The 18,252-nt window shown below is 42.0% G+C and overlaps 1 protein-coding gene and 1 non-coding gene across 5 annotated transcripts; one reads left to right on the top strand and one right to left on the bottom strand.

The window, feature by feature from the left end:
* Nucleotides 1–1,001: 1,001 nt before the first annotated feature.
* TLR7 (toll like receptor 7) lies at nucleotides 1,002–17,760 on the bottom strand. Of its 4 annotated transcripts, none has more exons than XM_065915247.1 (3): nucleotides 17,735–17,760; nucleotides 17,198–17,298; nucleotides 1,002–5,136 (listed from the first exon to the last, which is right to left on the bottom strand). In XM_065915247.1, exons 2-3 carry the CDS (start codon nucleotides 17,198–17,200, stop codon nucleotides 1,987–1,989), a joined length of 3,153 nt encoding a protein of 1,050 aa, XP_065771319.1. In that variant the 5' UTR covers nucleotides 17,201–17,298; nucleotides 17,735–17,760; the 3' UTR covers nucleotides 1,002–1,986. The 4 variants fall into 4 exon arrangements, with proteins under 4 accessions (XP_065771319.1, XP_065771318.1, XP_065771320.1 ...); XM_065915246.1 differs by having other exon boundaries at nucleotides 17,662–17,754; XM_065915248.1 differs by having other exon boundaries at nucleotides 17,198–17,233; nucleotides 17,735–17,745.
* On the top strand, nucleotides 16,680–16,751 carry TRNAC-ACA (transfer RNA cysteine (anticodon ACA)). The gene has a single exon. It is a non-coding gene; the product is annotated as a tRNA-Cys (tRNA).
* Nucleotides 17,761–18,252: the final 492 nt, after the last annotated feature.

Genomic DNA, 18,252 nt, shown 5'->3' with positions numbered 1-18,252 from the left:
AAACCACTGTGCACAACCTCATGTTGAAATACACTGTGGTTTCTGAGTTGTGTTGTTTTCAGTTTCCCTTCCTCTTGATTCATTTCAGAAGATGCTTAAGTCGTCTTTAAGTGCTTCATGGTTTATAAATCACCAAAATAACTTAAACCTTGTATAGTTATGTGTTTTAATAGAAGAAATTTATGATGCCAACAGCCAATTTTTATGATGTTATCTTTGTTTTCACGTAGGCACCTGTGAAGTACAATCGAGCTTACCGAGGCTGTCAGATCGTTGACTCTGGTGATTCCAGAGATTAATTTGGGAGTTTGTGACCTTTATTGATTACATGTCCTTTGCAAATAACACATTTAAGCCATCCTCAGAGTAAAACCTTTGGCTTTTCCATATATGAAGAAAACACAGTTATCTCCCAGATAATAGTCTCGGATTTGAAGCGATCTTCCAAAGGGCACAGACACCTCTGTAGATAATGTCTTTCGTGAAATAAAAACAAACAGGCCACATTTCAGACTTTGAACTCATGCAAATTTATACACACTTAGAAAGTATGTGTGTCTTCAGAACATCTTGGTCCTTTCTGGTGGTTTTTTTTTTTTTTTTTTTTTTTTGAGTACTGAAGCCAAAGCTCAAGACTGAAGCTTTCTCAGTGTTAATGGTGATAAACCTCTATTCCTCCCCCAGCCTCCAAATTTAAAGGAATCCATGTGGCTGTCATCCCTGCTTGCTAACTCTAAATAAATATATGCTCTTGGGGTTCTCCTTTAGAGTTTACCATCAAAGCTGTCTGACATTGATGGATCAAGTTTTCAGATAATTACAAGTATACAGTATTAGTTAATAAAGCAGTCTGAAAGATCATTGGATGAGGCAACTTTTCTTTGGAAACAGTACTTTGCCATGCAGATAAAAATATGTCTTAGCTCAGCTGCTGTAACAAAACATCACAAACTGCGTGGCTTAAAGAACAAACATTTATTTCTCACAAGTCTGAAGCGTGGAAGCCAGTCTGAAGGAGATCAGAGTGTCAACATGATCTGGTTTTGCTGAGGGTCCTCTTGTGTGTTACAGACTGCCAGCCTCTCTCTCCACCCTCACACGGTGGGAACACAGCAAGTGAGTCCCCTGACTGCTTCTTCTATGGCAGTAATCCCATCACGAGGGCTCCAATCTCATGACCTAACCACTTCTTAAAACCCCACCTCCCAACACCATCACACTGGAGGATTAGGATTTCAACATACGAACCTGGGGGGAGATAAACATTTAGTCCAGAGCCATATTTAAGCAGGTGAATTATCGTCAAAAGTAAAGAGCATGACTTTGCATACAGAGCGCTTTATTCTTCTCCCATTTGTAAGTAGACTATGTCCATCGATGACAAAGATGCTTCTGTTTCCCCAAAGGACCCAATAACAGGTCCAGGAGAGAAAGAGCAAGGAGCATTGAGCCACAACCACCTGCCGGGTGCCACACTTGGTCTGCACAGAACAGGGCACTAGATGGTTGAGTCAACTGGCTGAGGAATGAACTGTGTCTTTATTTTTACCACTAATTAACTGGTACATTTTAATGCCATATAAGCAGACTCTGGGCCTTTTTTTAACCCTATTTCTATACATACCAGTGCCTCTTAAGGGGAGAAGTGCAGTTCTTGGTGACTGTGTGTATATGTAATAATCACAATTACAGGAGAATCAAAGTCCCCCATCCTCTACCTGCCACCCTTCTCCCAACAGTATTTTATGCAAGGGCAGAAGACAGAGACTCAAGTGCAAATGGAGACAGAGAGAGCTGAGAAAGATGACTTGACGCTTATATAAATCCCATTTTTCTGCTTTCTGTGTCATGTATTGGTGACTCCTCTCCAATATGGGCAATCCCAGGGCTTGGAGAATCTTAAAACGCTTTTCTGGCAAGACATGGATGAGCCGATGGAGGCAGCCGCGCTTCTCCTTGGTAGCAGTCACATTCGGCAAAGAAGGGCTAGGCTGTCTCTTTGAATACCTGACTGTAGGTCACGTGATTGTCTGTGGCCAGGGCATTTTTCAGACACTGCCAGAAGTACGGGTGAGCCTGTGGGTTTGTTGGCCACTCAAGGACAGAACTGCCACAGAGCCTCTTCCGGAGTTGGAGAAACTTGGACTTCTGAAGGGGCTTCTCAAGGAATATCAAGATGATTACATCCACTTTTTCATCCATGAGCCTCTGATGGGATAAGTAAAATGCTATCTTAAAATTCTCAGTCTTTGCGTACTTGTCTGTCATCACAAACACCGTCTTTTTGCTAAGCTGTATGCTCTGGGAAAGATTTTCCAGAACAGGCTGCCCTGGTAACCAGTCCCTTTCCTCGAGACATAAATTAAAACACTTCTCTCTCGGGTCTTCCAGTTTGGCCACCAGCTCGTCCAAAACCCACTCTGTCACTGCTGGGTCTTTAGTGTCATATACAATGAAAGCATCATAGCAAGAATTGGGTGATATAAGACGTCGATACCCTTTTATTTTGGCTTTACAGAAATGATAACTATACCACACATCCCAGAAATAGAGATGGTTTGCTGTTGTGATCATCATCAGAAAGAGAACTGCTGATATAGAAAGTGAGAACAGGATGAAGTTAGTCAGATCTAACTCACAGGTATATAGATCCAGAGAGACTACACTCTGGCCCTTGTGTGCTCCTGGTCCCATGCAAATCACATCCGTGGCCAAGTAAGGAATAGTCACCTCGGTATGGTTAACCCACCAGACAAACCACACAGCATCACAGTTGCACAGAAATCGATTGTGATGCAAAAACAAAATGTCCAGATTGTTGAGGACGTTTTCTGGAAAACTCGTCTTTTGGATAATCTGAATTTTATTTGAGCTGAGGTCCAGATGTCGCAACTGGAAAGCACCTTGGAGAAAATACTTTGTCAGGCGCCTGATTTGATTATTCTTAAGTATGAGTTTCTTGAGGCTGCGGGAACAGTTGGATAATCTCTCAGGGACAGTCTTCAGCTGGTTGAAGCTGAGGTCCAAAGTTTCTAGATTCTTTAGACTCTGCAGTCTTCCCCAACTGAAAGACTTGAGCCCATTTTTGGCTAAGGAGAGAGTCTTTAGATTGGGAGGCATACTATCAAAAACTCCCACAGGTAAGAAACTCAGGGAATTTTCAGAGATGTCTAGCTCTTCTAAGTTTAGCAGATTCTTAAAGAATTTTAAGTATCTGTTATCACCATCTCTCCATAAAATATCCAAATGGTTGCCTCTGAACTCCAGGATTTGAAGAGATTCACTCTCCATGGTCCTGCTGGTGGAGGTAGCAATGTCATTATAGTTCATCATCAGTTTCTTCAGAACCTTGAGGTTCTTGGTAAAATTTAGCATGTGAGTAATTCCTTCTGACTGAAAATAATGGCTGTTACTACTTATATCTAGGACTTCCAGGTTGCGCAGTTCCTCAAATGCTGTTGAGTAGAGTAAATCAAGCCGATTGTTAGAGAAGTCCAAATATTTCAACTCCACTAAAGGCTGAAATTCACTCCCATTAAGTGTCTGGCTAATGCTATTTCCTGATAAGTTTAAGCATTTGAGGAAAGAAAGATGCTGGAAATCAGAAGACTTGATAAAAAATATATTATTTCTACTAAGGTCCAAGGTCTGCCCATACATATAACAATCTTCATTAAGAGGTAAGAAAGAAGGCGGCTCTTTGCTCTTGGACCGGCAACTCCTTGCATACTCATCATATCTGAAATAATGCAATGCTTCAAGGACCTGGGGCCCATGGCCTTCTACAGAAGTTCTCATGTTAGAGCAGAAACCACCTTCAGTTGAATCTCCCGAAGGTGATATTTTATTCACTGAAAGATCTATGAATTTCAATGTTTTAAATTGTTTAAATATGCTGAGGTCAGCAATTTTTATAAAGTTAGTGCCAAGATCAAGAACTTCAAGATTGGAAAGATTACGTAATGGGGAGAGGTTTAAACTCTTCAGCTCTTTAAAGACATAGCCTTTGATTCGCAAAACTTTCAAGTTTTTCAGTGAAGAAAATGCATCTGATAGATTTATAACTGCATGGTAGACCTGAAGATCGTAATTGAAAGACAGATCCAAGTTGACAAGATTATGAAGAAGATTTAAAAATTTGGCATCCCCAATTTCTTTGGCCAAGAAGTTTTGGGAAAGATCTAGTTCTTTAAGTTTGTTAATGTTTTTAAACCACCTTTGGGGCACATGCTGAAGAGAGTTACTGTGTAGACGTAAAACTTGCAATTCTGTCAATGCATCAAAAGCATTTAGATCAATCTGTAGGGGAGAATTATTTTCACAGGGTGTGCAAGGAAATGGAACATTATAGCAACGAGGGCAATTTCCACTCAGGTCAAGAACTTGTAGTTGACTGAGGTTATTAAAATCATCTTCTTGGATTTTTGTAATGATGTTATTGTAAAGATAGAGTTCTGTCAAACTAGAGGGCAAAACGGTGGGGACAGCTGATATATTGTTATCTTTTAGGGAGAGCAATTTTAAATTTCTCATATTTAGGAAAGCATCTTTTTCGATGGTAAATGAAACATTACAAGGGTTACGATAGTAACAGTTTTGGCCCAGGTAGAGTATTTCTAGGTTGGCCAGTTCTGTTAGATTCTCCTTCATGATCAAAAAGATGTTGTTGGCCTCCAGGCTCAGCAGCTGTAAGCTGGGAGGAAGATCCTGAGGTATTTCTAGAAGCTGGTTTCCATCCAAGTAAAGAGATTTTAAATACGTGAGTTTGCTAAAGCTGTTGGGTTTAATCTGTAGCCTTTTGGTACACAAGTTGTCTTTTGGTCCCAGTCGAACAGGTACGCAGTTGCATCTGAAATCGATCTCCACCAGATGGTCCAGCCGGTGGAAGGAGGCTGGAGAGATGCCTGCTATGTGGTTAATGGTGAGGGTGAGGTTGGTGGCATTGGCGGGAATACCTCCAGGAATTTCTGTCAAATGCTTGTCTGTGCAGTCCACAATCACATGGGCATTTGGGGCATCCAGAGTGACATCACAGGGCAGAGTTTTAGGAAACCATCTATCCCCAAGGAGTCCAGAAATTAGGATCATGTTAAAAAGGATAGGAAACTGTCTCTTCAATGTCCACATTGGAAACACCTGAAAGTATAAGAAAGAAGAAATCACCCGTTTAAAATACACCAAGAATCAGAATTTAAAAGTCCCATTTGTTGCCTCTCTTTTGCTGCATTTGAAAAATAAACAGTTCCGGTTTATTGTTCTCAACTGTCTAAAGAGCATCCCTGCCCCCACCCCATGACTGTAGTTGTCAATTACTGAGGTTTATAAAAACTTACATATTTCGCTTTTAGCATCTTAGCTTTTCAGTTATATTGCTTTTCAGATGGGGGAAGCAGCATTTTCCTATTCCCTGTTGCTTAGAATGTTACAATGGAAGAGCCATCAATATGCTGCCAAAGTCTGAAATGCAGCTACATCTGGTGAGAAAACCTTTAGTGCCATTAACGTTTGCTTGTTAAGCCCACTCTGGTACACGTTACAAGAGTCCTTTACCACATCTGAGCCTCTTAATATGCTAAGTAGAGAAACAGAAGTGATCCACTATGCCCATTTTACAGATTGAGACACAGCTCAGAGATATTAACAGATCTGTTTATAATCACCCAACTCCTGACATTTTGGCACTGCTATCTATAAGCCCACTTTCTTCTCGGACTATTTGTGGAAATCATCTCCAAGATGACTTAGGGATAAACATTTTCCCTACACATTGGGTTTACATTACACAGATTTGGGAAGGGGGTAATACAGTAGGGTACCACCTGGGTGATCCCCAATTGATCAAACAGGATACTCATGGGGATGAAAGGGGAGGGCTTTAATAATCTATGCCAAGACTACAGGCACAGACTCTCTCAGACCAACTGGGACATGTGGGAACCTACTCTTACTGGTAATTCTTGGGCATCTATGTTTAGTATGAGAAACACTTGGACCCCGGGCAAAAAAGACCTTAAGAGGGAATATGGGACACATGGAAGAGTTTTACTAACCACCCTATTAGCTCGAGCTTGCCCAGCATAGAGGGTGGTTTAACCATAGACTCGCTCTCAAGTTTCAGAATTTCTATCAATATTTTTCTCCAGAACACTGGTTTTCATTTCACCTGTGTTCATCCATGGGATGATCTAGCCTGGGTCTCTACAACAGTTTTCCAGCTCAACTAATGCTTTCATCCCCCCAACTGACTGAATCAACTAGTCATGCTCATATCCAATAAATCCACTGCCTACTTCCCTTAATTCCTTTCAAAGGGGATAAATAAGCAAAATTTTCCCTCAGCATTTCCTCTACTACAAGATGGTTAAAGAAGGAGTTCAAAGAGCTTCTTCACACATCTTTACATGCCTAAAGCTTGTTAATTTATTATCATTTTATTAAGTCTTTTTCTCCCATTTCTAAATGTTTTCTTGCACCCGTCCACTTTTCTCCTTGTCTACTCCCACCCTCTACTCCACTTCGCCATGAGGTTTCACCTGGACTATCATCACACTGGACTCAAGCCTGGTCTCCTTGACTCCCAACCTCCTCTACAATTCATCCATCAAGAGCATTAGAGCAGTCTTTATAAACATGAATCATATCAACTACAATGATCACTCATTACGTTTTGAATGGAGTCTTTGCCATTGTTTATATCATGCATGTTCTGACTCTAGCCTACCACACTGACTGTGAACCACTTTTCCCCTTCTTTGACCACATGGCAGATATCCGGCCTGTTTTCTGTTTTGCATTTGAGCCAGTCTTGGCACTTGCTGTTCCCACTTCCTGAAATGATCTTTCTCCTCTTACTACAGCCAGGTCATTCTCATCCCCTGGGTGTCTGCTTAAATGACACATCCCCAGAGAGCCCGTCTCTGTGCAACTTTTCTAAATACCCTCCCATGTAATAACAGTGATAAAGACAGGAGCAGTAATTAACTTAGAATTTAGCATTTGCAGGGCAAAGTTTTCAGGGCTTTACATATATTAACTCACTCATCTCATCTTCATATTAACCACATGAGGGCAGCATTACAGGTCTTTGATCCCTTATCCACAACCTTTGCAACTAGATGTGTTTCGGAACTCAGAATTTTTCAGATTTTACAAGGTAATGTGAGGCATGTACCTCATATTATGTAACACTAGAACTGGAATCTGGGGCAGCATCTCATAATCAAACACATAAAAATTTCTGATGCAAAGCACAGGACTATCCACTCTAAGTGGGATTTAAAAAAGAAGAACAAAAACAACAAACACTAGATCATCTGGTTCCGGTCTAAGATTCACCTCCAAATGAGTTCAGATTAAGTTGTGTTTGCCATCAACTGAGTTAGGGCAAAGCTTTCAGTTTAGGGATCCTGGAATTGTAGACCTCTATTATTATCCCCACTTTACATATGAGTCAACTGCGGCTCAGAGAGGTATATGTACTCTGTATTAGACTACTGGGCTTTCTTTCTTTCATAGTCTTGAGCACAATCAGAAATAATCCTGTGGATCATTTATGCATTTCTGGTTTATGTGCTTATTTGTTTTACATCTATTTTGCACGAAAATGTTAGCTTCAAGAGAGCAGGGTTTTGTGTGCCCTCATGTAAAACAATCTCTCGCACTTAATGCTGATTATGTTTGCAAAATACATGAATGAAAGAATAAATGCATACATGAATGAATAGTGAAAGAGAGCAAGATAGTTAAAAGAAATTCTCCTTGGAGCAGGTTAGGTGTATAACATAATGATTTAATATATGTATTTGCAAAATGATCACCACAGTAAGTTTAGTTACCACACATTAGTTTCATTTTTTTTTCCTTCTGATGAGAACTGTTAAGATCTACTGTCTTAGCAACTTTCAAATACGCAAGTACAGTATTATAAACTCTAGTCATCATACTTACATGGCATTCCCAGAATGCCAACTGCAGTTTTACTCTTAGAGGAAATTGCTTGACAATATTCCTAATGACGATATGTGGTGATGACTCCTAACTGTTCTAGGCAATCTTATGACAGAAATGCCCTAGGGCTGAAGTTAGCCTGGGGGGGATGGGAAGCTAACTTTATTCTTACTAAATTCATTTATTTTATTTGGAGGATAATTACTTTACAATATTGTGATGGTTTTTGTCATACATCAACATGAATCTGCCACAGGTATATATGTGTCCCCCTCAAACTTGAATCCCCCTCCGACCCCACCCTATCCCTCTGGGTTGTCCCAGAGAACCAGCTTTGGGTGCCCTGGAAAGCTAAGTTCAGTTTTAGTTCTGCAAGCAGGGATGGAAGGAAATATAGCGTCGCTAAGTGAGGTTTTCACTGCCTGCAGCCTGAACACTAAAGATGATTAAGACTTCCTTAATTTGGGGCCTTCTGGGGTTGAAAAAGCCAACTGCCTTACCCCAAACAACAGCAGATGTCATGGATACAGCTTTAAGAGGAAGTAAGTGTATGCTCACACACATTATTCTAGCACTTTCCATTAAACATTTTCTAGCAGACAGTTAAAGCCAGTCCAGGGCCCCCAAAATCTGATTAGGAGTGCTGCCTTCCCCTTGACTCAGACAGCCTCTGGGAGGTTGATTAAATTGAGAGACAAGAACACTGAGAGAATACAGAATCTTCAGACTTAAGTGGTCTAAAGCTGCTCTGGCCAATGCGATGGCCACTGGTCACATGTAGCTGTTTCAATTTAAATTGAAGTGCAAATTAAAAAATTAAATTAAAAATCAAATTAAAAAAATCAAAATAAAATGAAGTGCAATTTTCAAATTCAGTCTCTCAGTCACACTAACCATATTTCAAGTGCTCAAAGTCACATCAGGTTCGTGGTTACTGTATTCAAGCACACAGATACGGAACATTTTCAATCACTGTACAAAGTTCTAGTAGACAGAGTGGGTCTAGACTAGGGTTTGGCAAACTTCTTCTCTAAAGGGCCAGACAGTCAACATTTTAGATTCAGTTCAGTTCAGTTCAGCTGCTCAGTCATTTCTGACTCTTTGTGACCCCATGAACAGCAGCAAGCGAGGCCTCCCTGTCCATCACCAACTCCCAGAGCCCACCCAAACCCATGTCCATTGAGTCAGTGATGCCATCCAACCATCTCATCCTCTGTCGTCCCCTTCTCCTCCTGCCCTCAATCTTTCCCAGCATAATTGAGGCTATTATGTGGGTACTTAAATAACGACTTAGAACATAATGAATCAAGGTGGTAAAAAATCATTCTCAGCTCACAAAAACAGGTAACAGGACAGATTTGGTCCATGGATTGTAGTTTTCAGGGCCCTGGTCTGGGCAAAACCTTCCACTTGCACATGGAATTACCTCGAAACAAATTCAGTTCAAGTCTGCCAAATATGAGAAGAAATCATATTACCTGTAAACTTCTAAGTTGCTTCATGGGCCACTAATTTCAACCAACATCATTTAGCCAATTATTTCATCCTCATCCCAAGAAATAGGCTCACTGACAATGAGGACACTGAGACGTACATTCTATAGAACTTGCCTGCCGGGAGATCTAGGTAACTTAGATGCATCGCTGGCCCTCAGCAATTCTCCTGGCTTACCCTCCCAGAAGTCTAGGTATCAATTCACCCATCTCTCCCTCTAGGGGGTAAAACACTCTAGGGGCCATGGCCTTATCTGTCTTTACCATTTCTGATGATGCCTGCCACCTAGTGAGCACAAGACAAATATCGGCCGAGTAAACCAAGGCTTTGCACATTCTTAAAATCCCGTGGAAGGCTCTCATTCAATGATCATAAACAGTAAAGTCTTTCCAAAGACCAGATTTTTGATAAGGTGGCGAGGAGGGACCAGGAGGGCTGGGGGTCTTCTCAAAGAATGGCTGAAATTGGGAAAGAGCCACAGAAGAAAAGGAGATGGTATCCAAGGGAGGCCCTGGGGAGCAGACCTGCAGAAGGACTCCTCCGCAATCTGTTTTGTCAGAAGTTCTGCCCCTGGAACCTGAAACCCGAGTGGTAGCATAGAACTCATTTGTCTCTCCTGGGAACAAGCACAGCCAGGATGAGACTGTCCCTGACTTGTACTCAATCGCTGAGTCCCAGCCCAGGCAACCTGGATGCCAGACAAGCCTTCTCTTGGCTCTCTGCGCCAGCTGCCTGGAACTCACAGATGGGCTCTGATCAAGCAGAAGAGGAAGAAAACTGAGTCAATGAACAAAGCCTTTTAAATTTGTTAATGGGAAATAATACCTTTCAGGCTTCCAAACAGAAAAGGTATGTTTGAGAAGATGATTGCAAAATGTGAAATAGTCCTCTACTCCAATTCAAATTTCCCAAAGTATGGAAACTTCCCCTTTCAAACCATGGGGAACCACATGGCTTCAGAATGAAGCTAGGACCTTCGCTTCAACTAAAGGCTATTTTTAAATGTAAGTGTTCATTCAGCATGATTCGAGGTCTGTTTTTTCATTTCATACAAATAGCCCACGTTATTTTTTTTTCATTTTTTTTGCAATAATCGCCAAAGACATACATCTTTCAGGAATTTGATTTGTAAAATAGCATAATTCACCATAATAGGTCTGGCTTTAGTCATGAATCATAGCTGATTACACATGCAAATATACTGGGTAAATTTGGATGCTCAATTAGCAAGCTAATTATGGTAAAAATGGGACTGTTTGATTCTGTACTCACAGGTGTTCTGTTCTCTCAGTAAATCACCTCTTTTAAAATGGAAAATGTAAAATTCACATTGACTAGTCATCAGACAATCATTTGTGTTTTTTATAATTGTCAATTATCAGGTATTTATTATGTTCTTAGATGCCAAAGAAGATACTTTGTTTATATTACATCACTGAGCCCTGACAATGAAGTTGAAAAGACATAAATATTCCCATTTCACTGATGAGAAAACAGAGATCAGAGAGGCAGTTTCAAACCAAGATTCAAAGTCCATTTGACCAATCATCTTCCAATTATTTCACATTGTTCCAACAAATGCACTTGGTATGATATATACATGCATCTTGGTTAATTTCCTTTTCAGTTAAAGGATTCTTGGCCATCTAATGTTTTGATATTGTGCTAGTTGGAGTTTTCATAATAAAAATGCCCAAATATTATGAAAAGGTATTTATGATTTGAGTGGGACCAACTCGAGGGAAAAAAGGCTTTTCAGATCATATAGTTCTTAGGTGTGCATTCATATCCAGTAATGCTATGCTAGCATAGTTCATGGATTTATAAATTTAAAGGCAGACTGAGCTTTAGCTTCCTAATAAAGAAATATATGCCAAGGCCCCCAGGTGCAAACATGCTGGAATCACCACAAAAATGGCAACAAAGGTGGAATAGAGAGTGAAAGGAGATAAAGTCAAAGAGGGAGAGGCTGTAGTCCTACATTGAGGGTTCCTACAGGGCCTTGTCAGCCATCCCAACAAGGAGAGAAAGGTTGATCCATTGCAAATTTTTGAGCCAAAGAGTGCTGTAGTCTGACTTCCATGTTACAAAGATCATGCTGGTTATTGCCTTGAAAGAGACAACAAGGGGTGAGGTTGGAAGCGTGGAGACCAGTCAAGAGGCTATGACAGTAATTCAAGCAAAAGCCCCAGCTGGCTGGGGTGGAGGTGGTGAGAACGAGCCAGATACTTGGATAGATATGGAAGGTAAAGCCAAATCAAATAGGACTTTCAAGTTCTCGGAAGAATGTGAGAAGAGGGGTTGGAGGCAGCCAGCATTTCTGAGAAGCTTCCTGCAAAGGGGAACAAAGATGCTGGCGGTAGTTCCCGGAGCCAAGAGGGTCAAGAGGATTTATTTGAGGATGGGAGGAATAACGGCACATTGTAATGCTGGTGAGGGAAAAAAAAAAAACTTTTTTCAAAAAACCCCATCATTAATAATAGTACCAATGACAATGCAGGAGAGATGTGAGAATGCTGGTGCATGGAGCCCAGGGAGGGAAGTGGGGAGGTGACCCAGTGCACTGGTGGGGAGATTTGGCTTTTGCAAGGAGCCTAACAATTCCATCCTTAGTATAAGAGTCTGCAAACTGTTCAGCTATCTCCCACCTCCTTGGAAGCTGGGCAGGCTTTTGGGACTGTCTGGAGGACAGCAGTGAAGCAGGACTCCACAACTTCCCAGGCAGGGACAGAGAAGGTGGGAGACTTTCACGGCACCCGGGGCTCCATCTTTACCTGTCTCTCTCTCCACCTGGAGTCCTGAGCCACCAGCCTTGGAAGAAGCCCGGGGACAGCACAGCTGCCATGTTGGAGAGACCAGCCAGAGACAGGGGCAGCCTGCAGCTGCTGATCTTGCCCATCTGGGCACCAGACCTGTGTGGGCAGAGCCCAGCCCCTGACATCAACTGCAAGGCGAGGGGGAACACACCCAGCACCAGAGCCGCCTTGCTGAGCCCAGTCAACCCATGGGCCTGCCACACCTAACACTCGAGGACAGTGGCTGTTTCAAGCCGGTGGGTTTGGGGGTGATCTGCTCCACCGTGGTGGGTAACCAGACCAGAAGTCAAGCAGGACGGGCAGGTGCAGAAGCTCTAGGTGGGCACACAAGTGAGGAGGAGCAGGTGGGTAATCTCTTCCAATCGCTGTGATGCTCTCAGGGAGACAGGAAGCCAGGGCATCAGTGAAACAGTGAGCAGTCGGCAGGAGGGACTGGGGGGGGGGCGAGGGAGAGGGCAAGGTGAGTCCTCTAGGCAGAGGAAGTCAGGTGTGATTACCTGGTGGCAGGGAAAAACCCTTCACCTTTCAGTATTTCACCTGCATTTCCCTCACAGTCTTTATTATGTAATTTTGCATAGCCTCTGATCTGGTTGGATGAAAGGCCTACAGAAAAATTCTTCACAGAAGGAAATTTACCTCAAGGTGAGAACGTGTGAGGCCAGGGAACACTCACTGTTATACTCAGCTAAGAGATCTGCTCCCTCCTTCACTAATCCACCCAACAGACTGTCTGAAAGGCCAGCATACTGGGCACCCCCTGCGGGCTGCGACATGCCAGCCTTCAGGGGACCACAGGTCAGTGCCCTCAGATGCTCCTCCCATTTATTTTCAAGAGAACAGAGCAGGAAAAAAAAAAGACCACATTGCTTGAGTTGAAAAGGAAGTGTTGGAATATGCATTTCCAGTGGAGGGAGTCACTGAAGCCAAGCTACTAAAGCAAAGCAGACCATGGCGCAGTGGGGATCCCCCATATGGATGGGCTGGGTTGAAGCAGAGGTGATGGCGCGCTGGAGAATCATGAGACAGGGACCAGGAAGAGACAAGGAGTGGGGCACAATTGTGGGAAACCCTTGAATTCGGATTCAGTAACCTTTTGTCACGTTGCTGTGACACTGAATTGTTGATAACTAGATAAGCGTTGTATATATCACCCTAGGGGCTAACCGAGGTCTGTGAATAATGGAACTTAACAGATGTGATATAGTTTTATAGGCCAGACTCCACTGGGAATTCCCCTACAAGACTTACGATGACCAAATATCCCCTTTTTGCAAATTTTGAAATATTTCTAATTATATGCTAACCTCTGAAAAGTGTAATTACCATGGACATCAAAGTTTCATTATATAACAACCAGAAGATTAAGTACAAGGACATAACCCATTTACTTAAAAAATAAAGACACTTTTTATCATTTCCCTTCTCCCATTTTAGCCCAATAGACCTAGCTTTCAAAATAAGAGTCAAATGATATAAAGGAACCTTATATAAATTAGAAATTCAACAGCTACTTTGCATCATAACAGGCACCAAAGACCAGAAGATATTACATCTTTTTTGACCTCATACCCTACCCTCTTCTTTCCACAAAGAAAAACCTGTCAACTTGGCACACTTTTTCAGTAAAGAGCCAGTCAGTAAATATTTTGTTTTGCCGGCCATACGGTCTGTATCACAGCTACTCAAATTTGCCACTGCAGTGCAAAAGCAGTTATAGACAATATATAAACAAATATGCAAATACTAAAGCTAATTGTGGGCACAAAAATTTGAATTTAATATAACTCTTAAGGGTCACAAAACAGTATACTTCCTTTGACTTCTTAAATCATTTAAAGAGATTAAAAAAAAAAAACTCTAGCTTGTGGGCTATACAAAAACAGGTGGCAGGCTGGCTATGACCCACACCCATTATTTGCCATTGCAACCTAAACTTTGAGGGACTTCTGAGATATAAGAATGATCTATTCTGGGGGTGCAAAGACACTGGTTGGTTGGATGATCTGTAATGAGTGCTTTTACTTTTAGTATAATTTTCCTTATTTTTAAATAATCAGTTTTGATTAGTTTAGTTAATGGACTGCTTATTATCTCTTTGTTTGGCCATGAAGGAGTATGCTATAATTAAGAGCAGAATAATGTTTTTATTTGTAAAGTCGCTTAACGACTGTTACATCTTGGCATATTGCCTGTAACACTCATCTCCCCCTTCCTGTATCTATTTCAAATAGTGGGAAGCACTTCAATACTACCAGGTGCTTCGTCTAGTAAAGATTTGATTTTAAGTTCTTATTCTGTCACCTAAACTCTCTCTGACATTAGTGAATCACTTTCCCTCATGAGCCTCTGATTTCTCAACTATAAAGTGGTTTGAATACAGGGCTCCTTCATGAAACTATTGAGAAAACTATTGAGAAACGATTGAGAAAAACTATTTATTCATGCAAACTGTCATTCCAAATGAACCAACATTTAGCAAGCATCTAGTATGTGCATTTAAAACATCAGGAATAAACAATACTTCACTACTAGATTGCTTTTTCCATTTACCATTTTATCACGAGTACTTTGTCATTCAGTATTCTTTTAAAAAATATGAGACTTCCCAGGCAGTCCAGTGGTTAAGACTCCGTGCTCTCAATGCAGGGTCACAAGTTCAATTCCTGGTTGGGGCACTAAGATCCCATATGTCAACCAGTGCAGCCAAAAAGACAAAAATAAATAAATAAATAAATAAATAAACAGATGATCCAATGGTTACATAACATGCTACTTAATGAGTGGACCACAATTAATGAACCCCTTCCCAACACTGGACATGAGATGTTCTCTTTGCTATGCTGCACAGACTACCTTCATAAATTGCTTGTGACATCCCTGATTTCTTTAAGCAGAGTTTCTAGAAGTGGAGTTTCTATATCAAAGGATCTGAACTATAACTATTAATAAGACTGAATAATTTCCCTATGCTTTTTGACCTCTGGTTTTTAAAAAAACTGTTTTTATGTTTTTTCTTATAAAAGATATCCTAATTTTTTTCTTAAGGACTACATTATCATACGTGAGGTCCACATTGACTGACCATGTCCTGAGTAGGAGTGTGTGCTGGGCTCGGTCTAGGTAGAACAGAGGGGTCTCTAGCATGGCTTCCAGGGTTGAGCTGCCCAGCCAAAACCAGAAGCTCTTAGGCTCTTGAAGCCTCGGCTCCCTCATCTATGACTCACAAGGCTGCTTAGAGGGTGAATCGAAACAGAGACGTCCAGCCCTAAGCACGACGCTCACTGTAGTAAGCAGTCAATAAATGTGAGCGCTCTGTACTACCATCAATCCTATCACGCCATCCCTCAGGGGCACAGGCAGATGTGGGCCTGGGTTTGCCTAAAAACAGACATCTGAGTTTCTAGGAAATGAAACTCTATGCTGTTGCTTCTCTGTCACAGAGCATCCTGTGGTTAACTCTTCATCAGACCTTAGACATGAAATGAGCCCAGGAGCCCACCTTCCAATCTAGAAGTCAGAGTGGGTTCCTGGGGCAAGTACTCCATTGTGTCTAGTTAGGGTGACAAAATAATTTTAGCAAGATGTCACTGGTGTCTTTTTCTGATGAATTTTGCGGCATGCCTAATAACTCACACCACATGCAAAGGATCTGAACACACATTCTGTTATTTGAGCCTCCACAGTGGCCCAGCAAGGCAACTAGAGAGCCATAGTAATGGTCATTTTATAGTATAAAAAAAAAGAGCTGAGTTTCAGGGGGCTTAAGTGATAAACCTAAGGATCCCCCACTAGTAACTGGGAGAGCGAACACGGACAGAGTCTCTCCTTGACTAAACTTTAGTCAAGCTCCTCTGACTCAGCCTTGACATTTGGGCTTTTGTGGCCACGTGGCCAGTTTTAGCAAGGATCCTGTTAGGTTGGTTTAGGAAGAGCCCCTCACCACAGTTTCATTATCCTTGCTATCTGATCAAATACCCCATCTCTACCACCCCCCAGGGGACAGTCCATCTGCCTGGCCGGCTTTCAGCAAGAACCCTGTAAGGTGGGTCGAGTCAGAACTACCCCACGCCCTGCCACCCCCGATGTTTCCTCTTAGTAATTTTCCACCCGCTGATCCCCACTCTGCTCCTGGACTATAAATCCCCACATGCCTCCACACTATTTGGAACTGATCCCAGTCCTATACTGCAGTCTCATTTCCCCGATTGCAACAGTTCCTGAACAAAATCTGTTTTTACAGCTTTATCTACTATCCGGTTCTGGTTTTCTTGGACTGCATGGGAGCCCAGGCTCCCTGTATTCCTAGTCCTTTGCATCCTGCCCCCTCTCTCCCCTGCATACTCGTTTAGACACCACCAAATGCTAGAAAAACACAAAGGAACCTCAGTAATTTGTATGGTCATAAAGCCCAAAACGAGGGCTTCCCTAGTGGCTCAGTTGGTAAAGAATCTGCCTACAGTGCAGGAGACCCAGGTTCAATCCCTGGGTTGGGAAGATCCCCTGGAGAAGGAAATGGCAACCCACTCTAGTACTCTTGCCTGAAGAATTCCACGGACGGAGGAGCCTGGCAGGCTACAGTCCATGGGACCACAAAAGAGTTGGACACGACTGTATGACTAACTTTCAAAGCCAAAAACGTAGGGTGAAAAAAAGTTAAGACCCATAGAAGCTATTTCCCTAATTCAAACATTTATTCCTCCTCAGGGCAGGACGCATTAATTCTTATAGGAAGGAGAACACAGCAAGTCTTGATTAATCTTAATTAACCGAAATTACACAATACCCCCATGATTAATCTTGGTTATGAAAGATCATGAAAGTTTTCCTCAGTAAATAACTGAAGTACAGACAACTTAAACATCTCTCTTGCTAGCCGGTTTCAGTTCTTCCCACAAAAAATGACAGATAACACTTTTTAGGGATCTCTTAGCTGTCCTTACCATTTTTAGTCTTCTTCCAAAATGAAACAGAGAAGTCTGGTTGAAGAGAGCAGAACATGAGAGGTGTCAAGATCAGCCTGAGATGGACCCAGTAGCATCAACTAAGATAAAGAGAAAACACCAAACTTTACCGTGCAAAGACAGCAAAGGATTGAAGCTTCAAAACACGCTGGAAAGGCTGCTTTAACATATGCTGTTGAAAACACCTATTAATAGTATTTACTTCCTCAAAATTATATAGACGAGAGACACACTCCAGAAAACCATTTCCAGCATTATTGTAAAAGTCTGACTTTATCTTCAAAGAAGTGACATTTGAGACTACCAAAACTCTTCTTTAAATTCTAAAAAAAAATTTTTTTGCATATGATTTGGGTCCCCTCCCCTCTCTCCCCTTCTCTCTGAGAATGGCTCACAGATCTAGGTACTTAAATGATCTGAGTTTTTCCCAATGTTTAAAATACCTTTCTTTGCTGCATGGAGTGAGTCCAGGTCTGGAGTCTTCTGAGGTGAAGAGATGGGCTGTAGCAAACCTACCTAAGTCACGGAGACTCCAGGCTGCCAGTCGTGAACTTTCCAAGTGCAAAGACTGGTTAGGGGGAGGAGCGTGACTATTTAAGCCATCTCAGACATGAAGTTTGCAGAAGCAGCAGGTTCCTTCTATTTCTACCACCACAACCAGGGCAACCTCATGTCTAAATTCAAGCAACTTGGCTGACTGATTTTTTTCTAGAAGTTTCTCAACTGGCACACTCCTGCCATTTCTGGTGAGATACATCTTTGTGGCATTGTAAGACGCTGACAGCAACCCTGACCTGAACCCACGAGATGCCAGCCACACTGCCCCTCGACAATCACAGATGTCTCTAGACATTGTGACATAGCCCCTGCCTCTGACTGAGAACCATCATTCTACAGTTATCTTTGAGACATGTCTACATTTCCCTTGTTCTCTCTGGCTCAGCTGAAAGGGACTCTGGTTTCTAAGCAGGGGTAGACTTGGTCCTCTCACTTGGGTGAAACAAGGGCAGCTACACTCGCAGTCCAGGGTCAGG

The sequence above is a fragment of the Muntiacus reevesi genome, chromosome X, assembly GCF_963930625.1.
Source record: "Muntiacus reevesi chromosome X, mMunRee1.1, whole genome shotgun sequence".
Taxonomy (NCBI): Eukaryota; Metazoa; Chordata; class Mammalia; order Artiodactyla; family Cervidae; genus Muntiacus; species Muntiacus reevesi.
Note: the sequence above shows the minus strand (reverse complement) of the source record. Positions and strands in the feature narration are given on the sequence as shown.